Source organism: Pezoporus occidentalis, unplaced genomic scaffold, assembly GCF_034315485.1.
Source record: "Pezoporus occidentalis ecotype Australia unplaced genomic scaffold, CSIRO_AGI_Poc_V1 ctg81, whole genome shotgun sequence".
Lineage (NCBI taxonomy): Eukaryota > Metazoa > Chordata > Aves > Psittaciformes > Psittacidae > Pezoporus > Pezoporus occidentalis.
In genome coordinates this window covers 2,987,846-3,001,898 of record NW_026916170.1, presented here as the reverse complement: position 1 = coordinate 3,001,898, position 14,053 = coordinate 2,987,846, and the positions used below count along the sequence as shown (strand labels likewise).

Genomic DNA, 14,053 nt, shown 5'->3' with positions numbered 1-14,053 from the left:
TCTCCAGGCTGAACAGCCCCAGCTTCCTCAGCCTGTCTTCATACAGGAGGTGCTCCAGTCCCCTGATCATCCTCGTGGCCCTTCTCTGGATTTGTTCCAGCAGTTCCATGTCCTTTTTATGTTGAGGACACCAGAACTGCACACAATACTCCAGGTGAGGTCTCACAAGAGCAGAGTAGAGGGGCAGGATCACCTCCTTCGACCTGCTGGTCATGCTTCTTTTGATGCAGCCCAGGATACGGTTGGTTTTCTGGGCTGCCAGCAGACACTGAAGCTGGCTCATGTTCATTTTCTCATCGACCACCACCCCCAAGTCCTCCTCAGGGCTGCTCTGAATCTCTTCTTTGCCCAACCTGTAGCTGTGCCTGGGATTGATCCAACCCAGGTGTAGGACCTTGTACTTGGCATGGTTAAACTTCATGAGGTTGGCATCAGCCCATCTCACAAGTGTGTCAAGGTCCCTCTGGATGGCATTCCTTCCCTCCAGCGTGTCAACTGAACCACACAGCTTGGTGTCATTGGCAAACTTGCTGAGGGCGCACTCAATCCCACTGTCCATGTCAGTGATGAAGATGTTGAACAAGACTGGTCCCAACACCGATCCCTGAGGGACACCACTCGTTACTGGTCTCCAGCTGGGCATTGAGCCATTGACCACAACTCTTTGTGTGCGGTCATCCAGCCAGTTCTTTATCCACCAAGCCAGTTCTTTATCCACCTTAATTTCTTTTCAAAGTCTGAATTATGGTGTATTAGGGTACACAGATTTCTTTTGGAACACTGCATTTTCTGAAGCTGTTTTAGGACCAACCAATATCTTGAAGTCGTGTTCCCAGGAAGGTGGCTAATGGGAGTGGCTGAATTAGCCAAGCTATAATGTAAATGTATAATGCAGTTGTATTGCTCACTTGAATGTAAGCTACTTTGGATATTTAGGGGTTAGTCTCATTACTTTGTCCACCCTGGACTCTGAAGTCCACCTTCAGCAATTCATGATCTTCAGTCCTGAAGAACAGAAAAGTCAAAAAGAGTGGATCTTAAGTGCTTTGTGCACTATAACATTTCTGCTGCTATTACTGCCTTTCCTCTTGATTACCTAAGCCAGCTAAGCCATGCTTTTAAGCTTTCTGCTCATTTCATAAGCTACCAGACAGCAATTTATGGAGCAGACAGTTGCAGATTTCCTTCACACAGTCCGGTGGTGCTGTAGGGTTGACTGCTGGCCATGTGGCTACTGGAATGTAAAGAAACTCATGGAAAGTGATGCTCATGGGACTTCAAAGGGGTGCAATGGCTGGTCTCTGTGGGCTGGACTGGGACTACACACTTTGTCAGAATTCCCTTCAGTACTTGGTTGCCATGTTCAAAAAGACCATCTAACTGGCCATGATACACTGACATTTTTAGCAATTTAATTAAGAGCCTTGGAGAGTTCTTGCATTGTAAGAGATGTGAAATTAGTGCTGTAATATATTTCGATTTGGTTACACAGACTGGCTTGGGAATAGAGGTTTTATGAGATGATTTTCTACTGCTAATGGGCTTTGAAAATGTATTTCTGGGTGGTAGGAGATATAATCTAGCAAGATGATCTTAAGGTCCTTTCCAACCCTAATGATTCTATAATTCTATGATCCCACAGTCTAACAATCATAACAGGGATGTAACAGTATCCCACCTAATTTCTCCTGAGGGAACCAACTAATGTAACCTATAAAAGAGTGCAGAAGTAGCTAGGCCTATGATACTTTGGAAAATACTGCAGACAGGATAGACATTCAACATCTTGTAGGGTACCCTCTACATGCTTACAAACATTAAGATCCAATTTTTAGTTCCTATGCAAACTGTGTCTCATGTAGTCTGTGTAGGTGTGGGACAAGGTCTCTGTATTACATGTATGCTGAAAGGAAGATATCTTTTTGTTCTGTGAATTAATGATTAATGGTGGAATTTGACCAGAAATGTGGCCACAAAATCTGTCTTAATGTGGCTTCAAAGACTGTAATATTCTTAGCATTGGCATAGAGAATTCAGGATTTTGTTCTTCCAATCCCTAAGCAAAAACTATTTTCTCTAGTTTACAGATGCATTTTTCTACTCAGTCATTTTGTACTTCATCCATGTAAACCTCATTTCCTAATTTAAATGCGTAATAGGCACAGTTTCAATAACTAATTTATGTACGTTTCTTCACAAAAGTCAAGTAGGGTAACATTTCCCCACAGAAGGTGTATAAAAAATCTGTAAAATACATGTAACACAATTGCATCAAATATACAGAATTACTGAGCTATTCATTGTACATACTTATGTTTTCATTCTTAAAGGAAACAAAAGAACTCAAACATTATTGTTTTTATGCAAAGGAGACACATTCATTCTCATCCTTTTAAATTAATGTTCAGCACACTTAAATGTAAATGAATAATTTACAACTCTGTAATTATATTAAAATCTCTGAGGGAAGGGAAGCAATACCTCTGTTTTTCTTCCAGTTATTTTTAATGGAGTCTGTAGCTGTTATGGCAGATGTTACCCTTTGAATATCACTATTGTTCCGATATCCCTACCTAATTTACAGAAAAATTGAAATCGAAATAATGGGGTGTGAATTTCCCCATTCATTTCAGTTAGGCATGAAGTGTTAATGCCAGTTTAAAATTAGCTTTAAAAATTAGTACTGATAATTATGGGAGGACACATCTTCTCTTTTCTTCCAAACTAAATATAATTGTGTAAAGTCTGTGTGGATAAAATGAAAAACCATGCTAAGCATGTAGAAGATTTGTATGTTAAGGTCTTTAAAAACATATTGTAGGATGTGTTGGGGAGATCATAACTGGTTTATTGCATCCATTTAGCTTGAAGACAGACTCAACTTTTGTCAATTTGGGATCTGTTAGGTAATGTGTAAAAAGACCATAAGATCATGAATCATTGACAAAATATAGTTTTTTACATTTGTAAGGTATCTAAGATCTTCATTTGGAGCTGTAAATTCAGTGAGTGATGGACTGGACTGTAAACACAAACAGAAATAAATTCTCCTCTGTCTCTATATCCATAAATTCCCTTCCTCTTTTTAAACAACTGCTGTAGTCCCAGATTTAATTAGAACAGTGATTAAAGTATCTGTAACTGCATGCTCAAGCACACTCCTTAACAGCAGAAATGCATGCCTGTCATATTTTTGCAAACCTGTTGCTTTCCCTTAGAAGCAGGCAAGCCCAGGGACTGGACTGAAACATTATGTTCAATGTCCAAGGAGAGCATGAGCAGGTATTTCTAAAAGCTGTGTGTATGGAGTACATGCTTATTCTTATTGCAAGAAGCACAGTATTTTTCCTGTTGCCAATGTACAAAACCAGGACTGGAATTTTCAGTGTTGCGCAATGTGGTACTTATGCTGTGAGCTTGATTGATAGGTATTTGCAATGCCAGGGTTTCTTCTTTTTTTTTTTTTTTTTAATGTTGCTTATATGTGTGCTAATGGTTGTCTGCAAGCTACACCGCTTGCTTAATCAAGATCCTGCTTTGATGCAGAAATGAGACATTCCGTATTTCTGCGTCTGTTTTGTACCACTGGGCAGCAGTGGGAACTGTGTCAGTAATTTCAGAGGCAAGGGAATTAGGACCTGTAGAACAATGTAAGTTTTATTGAATACTGAATAATGTTTCTTAGCAAGGCAAAATAACTCTTCTCTTACTTTCATTAATCTTCTGTTTTCTTTGCCTTTGTCCCCAGCTTTTATCCTCTTATTTTCATAATCATGAGAAGCCAAATTAATCTCGGGTATAAGACTGCCAAACCAGCTTTGAATTTGACTGTTCTGACTCTTTATACTTCTAGCTCAGCAGCAAGGGCCAGAGACTAGCTAGATCTTATCAGCTGAGATATTGGGTGGCTCATTAGTTAGACAGCTCCATCTCCCATTCAGCCTCAGATGCCCACATGTAAAGACACATCTACTCGTATCATGCCTGGTATCCATTCACTCATGACTCACTTTATTTTCTTTTTGTATTAGGTATGCCACAGGTCATATGCTTTGCTTCCAATAAAAATCACTTACTCCATCTGTAAGTAACTGCATAATCAAATCCTGAGAGAGTAGGAGGAAAGGGACCCAGAAGAGCACTCTTCCCCTCAGAGAAGTAAAGCAATAAAAATAGGTGGCAAAAGAGCCAGTGAAACTGTGGAGAGAAAAAGAAAAATTTCCAGAGTGTAAGACTGCAAACTGAGAAATGACAGTAGTTTTAAAATGGTGGAGAGAAGTTAAAATAATAAAGTGGTAGATCCAGAGGGGAAAACTAGAAGATCAGAGTCAGGATCAATGGAAACAAATGATAAGCGGAAAAAGCAAAACATGCAAAACATTCCCATCTGTCAGCCAGAACAAACCATCAGGGTAACAACTTGACATGCTTTTCTGATTTTTGAAGGAAGGAAAATGGCAGCAGAAATAGTGAGGAGGACAATTTAAAAACCTGATAGTGCAAATTAAAGGCTTCTCTTCAGGAGTTTCTGAAATAATCCAAGTTTTGCTGTTCTAATTGTAAACAGGACAATATAAGTTTGCTTTCAAATGAGAGCAAGCATAGTTTAATTTATATGTATTTGCATTGCATATGTGGTGTATGATGGCTTTGTTTTAATAATATTCTGTCTTTATAGAATTCTTTTAATTGTTCTTTAGTAGCCAGGTAGATTGCAATGCAGTATCTTGTCAAAGAGATGGCAACTCTCTGCACTGCTGCTCTAGTGGAGGTGGAGTAAATCCTGAGGAGTCCCAACCTTGTACTGACAACGGAGCTCTTTACTGACCACAGAGCGTAGGTACTCTTCTTTACCTCAACAAGAGTTTGTATTTCTGGAGCAGGCCAGTCTAGTGTGTAACCTTGCTGTCCCCTGCATAGTTTTGTATACATGCCAGTAACAAAACATAGGATTGCAACATCCGGGTCACTCCCCTGTCCTCATCCATGGAGCAAGAAAATCTCTTTATGCTGAAAAGCAGCAAAAACATCCAGCAAAAACATTCAGCTTCAAACTCAGATGCCTGGACTTCAGAGTCTTTGATGATGCCTATGCCTCAGTTCCCATTATAGTTACTGGAGCCTACTCAGTTCACCATGTGCATTTAATTTAGGAAGAGCTGAACAGCTCTCTAGACTGAAGTCTAGACTCTAAGCTTACCTGCTGAAGATCTTGATTGACTACGATGGGAGTGCAGACACCTTGCTGATGTATGGACACCTGCGTGTAGGAGTCTGAATCTGCAAGCTAACATCCTGCTCTTGAGGTGATATAGCCTGGGCAGAGCCCTGGGGAGTCCCTCAGGAGCAGGCTGGGTGGATGCACAATGTGCCTGGCAGCCTGGGCTCCACCTGCCCACCCAAGCCCTAACACTACTGTCCTGCATGAGGAGGCTGCATGGCCACCACCAGTGGTCAGCAGGCTGGTGAGCTTGATGGGTTTGGTCTTGTTCTGGGATCAAGTGTAAGGTATCTTGTATAGTGAAAAACTCAGCAGGTGCCATTTTACTCAGGACTGGTGGATGTTTTCTCTACAATGGGCAAACATACTGTCTGAAGACCCTGTTTTATAACACCTGCATGCAAAACATCCCACTATCATTCACCAGACCTTTACAATTCTGCTAAATTATTCTGGGCCATTTGGAATGAAAAAAATAAACTAAAAAAAGAAATAAAAGGTTTGGTTGTTTATTCTTACAAGGAAAAATTATAAAATCCATGACTGTTATTTAACATCCAGTTCACTGTAGTTCTTTGGCAGTGCTCCCTCCTGTATTTCCTGACCATGTTACTGCAAACAAGCTTTTTGGAGGGGTGACAGCTGACACAGGGAGTTTGAAATGCAGCTGAGACTGGAAGAGTTCCTTTTTGTGTTTATGATTGTATTTGCTGCTATGTCTAATAAGATCCCTGACTTACAAGATACTGTTTAGCTTATAAAGTAAAATCAAACATTACAGGTCCTGTTTTCATATTAAACCCTTACCAAATTTAAAAATAAAAAAATTCTTGAGAAGTCAAACGTTCTGGTATTTTCCATGTCAAGCTGATCCAATGCAAACAGTGCAGACTAAAGAGAAGAATTTTTGTGCTTGTGGTTTAAATAGGATGAGGTTAATATTATCTTCTTAAATGTAATCTTTTTCTACAGTGATAGGATATCATGTTTCTAATTTTAATTAAGAAGATGGGTGGGTTGGATCACTAAAACTGAGATTTGGGTTTAGGGTGTGGAAGTACAGCCCTGCTCCTTCCTATAAAGGCTGGGACTGCTTGTGTCTGGACTCACCTTTTCAATTAATTTTCAGTAATTAAAGGGTGCTGCGTGGGATGGGGATAAAGAGAAACACAATTAAAATGTAATGTTTCTCCTTTGGTATCTGCATCCTTATTTATTTTAAACTACCTTCAATGTTCTGAAGAGTTTAAGTTCCTGTATCACATACTATGCAAGCAGAAATATGTGAGTGAACTGCTGCCAACGACTCTGAGCAAGCATGGGGCATGATTCAGATTACACTGTGTTTTCTTGTTTGAATCTGATCTCCTTGCTAGGAGAGGCTGAGAAAGGCCGCTCTAGGGGATTTACTTCCAGCAGCAGCAGCACATGATCCGTCAATCGCGTGATTCTCACCACCAAGGACTAATGGGGAGGGTGAAGAAAAAGTGAACGCTGCTTTGGGGAAGCAACAGCATTTTCTTCTGCTCGTGGGGACCCTCCATCAGCCAGACGCTTCATGGCTTCTCCCAGGTTAGAAACCTACTGCTGCCCGAACCAGGATGCAGCTACACAGCTAGTGATGAACTTCCAGCCTGAAGTCTTCTGTGGAGTTTGCATTGGCAGCTCCTCCATCAGTCTGCTACTGACCGTCCTGCAGCTTCTGCCGAAGAAGGGACAGAGCCCACGGAAGATGCCCAAAGCCTCCTCCTCTTCCACCATCCTTCTCCTTATCTCCATTTGTGACATCCTTGGTAGCTTAGGTAAGTGCCAGCTTGATGTCCCTTACCCTTTCTGTAGCAGGCTCTTGTTGCTCTGAGGTACCACAACCAAATGAAGATGGTGAGTGAACAGTAGAGATTTCTGAGGGAAACATACTGCATGTATTCACAGGCAGATTTGGGCCAAGTGAGAGCAGTAGGTGATTGGCCTCGGGGGGAGAAAGATCTTGTTTGGTAGTTATATTTTAGAGGTAAAAGCTCTTGACAAATCTACACCAAAATCTGCTTTAAAACATATTAAAATTAAAAACAATGGCAGGTTCTCAGAGTACGGCATAAAAGTAGAGGCGAGGCAGCACATTCAAAACTAAAGCTGACATCAAACACTTAGCCAATCTATAGGACATTTGAAGAACACTTCCTATATGTCTTTAAATTGTCTCAGAAAGAGTTTGCCGTCTTGTTCGCATGCCAGCCACTTCTCTGGGCACATCACATTGACAGCAAATGAGTTTGAATTGCAGCTGTACACAGATCATGCTGGACACAGGCTTTTGAAATGCAAGCAGAGCTCCCTTATCAAGGACAGCCTGCTGTCGGCCCCGTGGCTGATAGGCTGGAGGAATAAAACAACAGAGAATAAAACAAAATTAATGAGTCAAAATGAAACTAATGTGTCTAAATCCGTCCTGTCAGTCTATGGCATTTACTGCCAAATTAGGTATAAATTACCATGACACGTGCTACGAAAAGACAGGATGAGTTTGTTTCTACAATTAACATTTTTTTCCCCCCTTACATTAGGTAAGAGAAGTAGTGCTGTTTTGTAAGTCTTTCTTGCTGCCTGGGAAGGGAGTGGAATTTCAGGTCTTTTCCCCTTTTATACCTAGCCAGGTTCTCTCATGGTACATAGTAAGTACTAATATTAAAACAAATCATAAAGGGGGAAATAAAAAAAGGAAAATATGGGAAAAATGTGCATTCACCTGGAAAAGGTCCTTTCAGTTAGATGAGGACAGCAACAGATAAAGTTATTTTCTCCCTTTCCCTTTCACTGGCAAACTAAAACTATTTGTCCATCACTGTGTTTGAATTAAACTCATTTTGGTGGGTCAGAAACCGTTCCCTCCTAGTGGGAAGCTTGGTGGCTTTGTTCTGCTATATGTTGGTGCTTCAATGCCTATTTCAAGCAAACCCAGAAAATCTCACTAACAAACTCTTAAGTTTGTTTTTTTTTTAAAAAAGTGTATTGTTCCCATGCAGTACCAATACCCTCTTTATGCAGTCCTGTGACAGAGAGGAAGAAAGCTGATTGTACAAGTGAAGACAGTGAAAAGTGGTCAATAACTCTTTTCTGCAATGAGGACTTGCAGAGAAATAAACATTAGTATATGACTGTGCTGGTAAAATTGTAGTTAGCTTCTGCTGTATGTCAATCAGTTAAATGACACCCAATTTATTTTAGGGAAGTGTGTGACAGTATCTGTAAGTAAGTGGGATTTTAATCTACATAACATTTCAAGTCCCATCAGCTTCAGACTCTTGGGTCTACTTTCCCTGAGCAATTACACTAGTGTTTAAATAGTGCAGTCGTTCCTGCTTTGTCCCTCTGCAGCCATAGCCTTCCTTTGGACACATAAAATCTGGGCTGTGATGTGAAATATATGGCAGGGGAGAAGCATGTGACTGAAATCATGCCAGCAGACTCAAAGCATTAATACATTTTTTTCTTCAGGTATGATCTTCAGATCAAGTGTATGGCTAGGCTTCCCAGGTTTCATAGCTAACATTTCTGTGGTGAACGGGACCAGCGTGTGGCCTTCTGTTTTCTGCGTGGGGAGTGCGGTAGGTAAAGAGATCGTCTCCCCTTCTTCCTGTTCCAGGTTGACAGTTCCTCCACGTGGGAAGTCTGAAAGGCACACCACTGCATATGCAAGGAAATTTGGCTGTGAGTCAGAGCCTGGATATGATAGTTTCAGCCTCTGCCACACCCCTGCAAGTGTGGTCATGCCTCCTTTCAAAAGCCTGGATCAGGGCAGGCAGGATGCTAGATGCCACACAGTGCACGTGAGGACACAGGGCAGCATCAGTCACACCGGTCCCAAGCTTTTTGTAGTACTCACTTGTCACAGGAATACTAGGATAGTGGAGGACACACCTGTACCAAAGTCAGGGCTATGGAGGCATAGGGTATGGGTATTCCCAAATGGGCTGTGAAGCCACTGGTTTGGTTTGTGCTGGCACAGCATCACCGATGTCCCAGCAGCTACACAGCATGAAGGTATCTATCATCTGCCCACCTTCTCCAGTAGAAATTATAGCCTGCATGGTGGCAGCAGGGACCAACTGAAGCCAGAAACTTGGGTAGCTCAAATTAGCTTTTGCAGCAGGAGTATCTGTTTTAGACACAGAGGGACTGAAGGATGAATATACCCAAAGATGCAAAGCTGTTGGCAGAAGGTCTGTCCCTGCCATGTAGCATTACAGTTCAGATTGCTGCTAATATGGACATTCATTGACCACATCTGGCCAAGTCTAATTAAGTATCTTCTGGATTAAAACACAGGAATAAGAAAATGTAAATCTGCAAAAGTGCAGATTGAAACTCAATTTCAAATATTACAGTCACAGTACAGTCAAAGACATATAATTTGAGTTTACTGTACAAGAAAAAGGCCATGTTATACCAAAAATGGAGAATGACAATTAAGACGGGTTATCACTTAACATAAAATCAATAGAAACTTACGGTGCCCAATGAATTCATGCATGAGCAGTATTAGCTTTACAGTCCAAAGTTTACAATGTAGAAGATGATATGCTGCATGTAAACAAAATTGTTTTGCCCCGTTAGTTTTAAAATAAAAGTGTGTGCCAAATTGAATTGACTGTACCTTATATGCCTATATAATAACAATTTAGACATGACAGTGTTGTTCCATAGAATTAATTATCAGCTGTATCTATCAATTCTCAGCTCCATCATACATGTTTAAGTTTTCTTATTAGATACAAATGGATTTTTTTTCCTTTGAGGAAGAGAAAACCAGTATCATCAACACCTTATAACAAGAATATCCTATTGAAAACCCATGTTTGCCTATGTCTTAAATTTCAGTTTCTGGCCCTTAACACAAAAAGTAGTATTTTTAAATAGTGATAAAGATACTGCATGCAGACTATTCACTTGTCATTTTGATCTCAGAGTATATGGTGAGCAGCACAGCAGACTACCACAGCTTTTATTTCCCTTTCCTTGGGCTCCAGCAAAGTACTGTAATTTGAGTCATTTGCTAAATTTAGATTTAATTATATTGGAATGAAGAATAACCCTCCTTCTACTCACTTCCCCATACATATTCTCTTCTGAGTTAGTAAAATGTTTCTGTTTCTATTTTATTTTTCTTTTAGTACTATTGTTTTATTTCATTTAACCATAAGCCAATACAGACTCCAAATAGGGAGGCCTTTAGGCATCTCCTTTGAATAACATCCTCTGGTTTGCAGAGGGGTACCATCTCAGGCACTGTAGCAAAATGTGTCATTTTGCTAAAAAGTGAGATAGCGTATGAAGATTTTGGGGGGGGGTTAGTGCATCTGGTTTATATTATTTTTGGAGGCATTCTTGTCTATGTTGGATTTTATGGGTGGAAATACACCACAGTTTATTTTTGTGTGTAAGTGTATAGTAAATTGTGCATTTTTCAACTGCAGCAAATACATGCAGGGGAAGTTACATGCTGAGTGCTATGGGTAAAGTGCATTAGAAAAAACCAGGAATTTTATTTTCTGACCCCTGTGCACTAGGAAAATATCATGGTGTTTGAATTAAATACTGGCTGATTTGTGCTGCAAATGTCTAGAGGAAGGGTCTACACCCATGGTGAAAGGAAATATTCCCCAGCTTGATTAGTCTTTGGAGGAAGGAATGGTAGATCTATATTCGTTGTGGTTTGGCTCAGTAACAAGTATGTTGGTTTCGAGCTGTAAAATAATCCTACTATGGAGCTGTGCTAAAGGATGTCCAGATAAGAACTGAAAGAGAGCTTGGAGGGAAGGTAACCTGAATATTAAAGTAGTTCCAGATTATTACAAAGAGCCAGCTCTTATTGGAAGAAATTTGGCATTGATAAACAGTGGCAAAGCAAGGTCCTTTATATAGACTCATGGGAAAAATGCCTAGGGTCAGCTTATGACCGCTGTGGAATTTAACTTGACTTGAACCTGTACCCTTTGGATTTTTATTGAAGAAATCAGTCAGGGAGTTCAGTATAGGTAATTTTTCCAGAAGGTGAGCGATATTTTTGTTAATGACCTTTTTTTTCTTAATAATCATTCCCTGAATTGGTATCTTGTACATGAGGAATATGCCCATCACATGCAGAACTCACAATACATATGCACACTGTGGTGATGACTGACCTCAGTGATCTTCTTATGCTTCAGTTACTGAGAAACTACTAAAATTTTAACCTAAAATTAAAACTTCCTCACTATAAATTTCTTTGGGCTTCACTCACAACAGTGAAGGTTAGCACTGGAGAGGTAAATAACAGGTCTTCTAAACAACAGAAAAAGCTGTGAAAGCAAATGCTTTTCAATTAGCTTGTGACTTGACCCATTGGCTGTAGTCATGCTGTTCCTGTGATTTTGAGTAAGATTTCATACTTTACAATTTTAGCTGGAAAATGCATTCTTAAAGAACAAATCACCAGGCTAAAGGTTTGAATCCCTCCCCTGTCCCAGGTGGTCCTTGAGAAGCAGCTATGACATCTGGCACTTTTTTCCCCTGCAGATGTGGATCCAGCTATTATATAGTGCTGGCTTCTGGTGGTTGTTTTGCTATGCTGTTGATTCTTATCTGGTGGTAAGAAGATCAGCAGGACTGAGGTACCAGCGTTAAAGCTCTGAATTTGTTGATTTCCTTCCAGCAATGTATATCCATGTTTGTCTGCAGTTATCTAAGTGTGTAAGCGAGGCTTGTACAATTAACTGATGTTCATATGGTTACCAGGTGGAGAAATGGATGAGTGGTGTGCTAAATGCTGAAATTGCCAAGGCAATGCTCAGATACTGATTTGTTTACTTCTAACTCAAATTTAAATGTAGCTGAGTTCATTCAACCTTTGGAAAAACGGGGAGCAGATTGGACTCTATAAACTTTATTGCAGCAAGATAGCTATTTCTGTCCCTACTCTGTACTTAAAATTGATTCTTGCAAGAAAAAAAAAAAAGTGTTAACCTGAAAATAAAAGTGTGTGTAGGGAGGTGTTGAATTTCATACAGTTCATTCCTCCAATTTTCTATCTTATCTCCTTCTCAATACCGTCATTATTACACTTCTGGTCACATTTGTAAAGTTTTAAAGAGGAATTTTACATATTTATTATTTATTTTTCTGCAATGCTTGTAACAGAAGAACCTAAATCCTTTGGAAAGTACCATGCTGGACAGAAAATATGAGGTGTTTCTAAGCTGGCTGTTAGAAGGGCAAAATGACCTTCAGTTGCTACTGCTAAACATGGAATTACGTGACTCTGTTCCCAGATAGTACTGAGCAATCAGGTGTTGGAGACATGGTTTTTCTGGCAGATGTTATCAAAATGGGGATTTTTGAATTAACTTCAGCCTGTGGAGAATAAACCTGATTTTGTGAAGTCACACAGTTCTAGTCTGAAACAGCTGGGACACGCCTTCTTCCCCCACACCTGTTAACCAAAAAACTCATCTCTATTTGGGCTTGATTGTGTTCAAGGCCTGATTGGACAGGGCTTTGAGCAACCTGGTCTACTGAAAGGTGACCCTGCCTGTGGCAGGGGGTTTAGAACTAGATGCTCTTTAAGGACCCTTCCAGCCCAAACCATTATGCAATTCTGTGGTCAGAGTAAACAAAAACTTTCTAACACATAGATCTGAATCTCCCTAAGATGGGAGCAATATCTAACTTGGAAAGTTAAACATAATTTTCTACAGATTACAGGAGAGTGGTTTATTTGACTTTTTAGCTTCACTCTTCAGTTTTAATCCCCTACTTTGCTCTCTGCAGGAGAAACAAAGGATGCAGGGGTTCCTTATGGAGATTTGGGGATAAGGGTTGGAGAATGTGGGACTTCTGTGTTCAAGCCTGAACAACCACTTTGGCTTATCCTGTTGCTGAAGGGACCCCCAGCCCCACCTGCTTTTCTCAGTTTAATGTACTGCTAATGTTGTCCTGCACCCTTTCACAGCTGTAAAGCTCTGTTTCAGTGAGTGTACTATTTTTATGTTGTCATGTGGAAAGTGTAGGGTTTGGTATCTTTAATTATGCCTGTCCTATTTGTTGCCTGCAGTACAATTGTGCTGTACCACATGATGACATGGGGCCTCGCGGTGATGCTCTGTGTGGAGGGAATTACACTGCTTTACTACCCTTCTCTCTCCAGGTAAGCAGGGCTCTGGGAACAGACTGAAAAATCATAGCACTAACTGGTCATCTGACTGTCTTTTGGTCATCTTTAGAGACAGATGTCCAAATGTTGGGCTTTTTTGATCTTTGAAAAGTGTTCCACTGAACCAGTGAGTATTCTAGAAATACCTGCCTGAGTTTTAGGGTATATGCCAGGCAATATAGGCACTTGGGCATGCTACAGGGCTGTGATACACCTTCTGCTAAGAGCCACTCTTCTCCCAGTCCTGGTTTTAGTTTTGCATTTGTTCCTTTGAGAAAAATTCACAGATATTGCATGTTAAAAATCAGCTTTGGGTTGCATGTGAACTGGTGGTAAAGGTCTGTGATTTAAAAGCTTAGCACCTGTTTGCTTCATTCCTTTTATTTTTTTAAGTTAAAGGTAACATAGAATAGCCAGAACTGTCAGCTGTGGGGAAAAAATACACATAAGCTGTTAATAATTTTTTTCAGCTGTGAAAATGGCTTGGAGCATGCAATCCCACACTACATCACAACCTACGCCCCACTCCTGCTAGTGCTGGTGGTCAACCCAATCCTGTTCAGGAGGACAGTATCAGCAGGTATGTTCCTAATGGCCAGCATCAATCAGAATGTGTTACTTAGCAACATAACAGTACTGTAAAG

At 40.4% G+C, this 14,053-nt stretch overlaps 1 protein-coding gene across 3 annotated transcripts in view; it reads left to right on the top strand.

Annotated features, from left to right (window-relative positions):
- The first annotated feature begins 1,665 nt into the window (after window positions 1–1,665).
- GPR143 (G protein-coupled receptor 143) overlaps window positions 1,666–14,053 on the top strand; it is a 36,031-nt gene continuing 23,643 nt past the window's right edge. Inside the window, exons 1-6 of one of the 3 annotated variants that reach the window (XM_062603642.1) lie at window positions 1,666–5,924; window positions 6,598–7,023; window positions 8,717–8,826; window positions 11,777–11,871; window positions 13,311–13,403; window positions 13,880–13,989. In XM_062603642.1, the coding sequence (XP_062459626.1) occupies window positions 6,780–7,023; window positions 8,717–8,826; window positions 11,777–11,871; window positions 13,311–13,403; window positions 13,880–13,989 (652 nt within the window). In that variant the 5' untranslated portion in view covers window positions 1,666–5,924; window positions 6,598–6,779. The other 2 variants (XM_062603643.1, XM_062603641.1) reach the window with 2 other exon arrangements.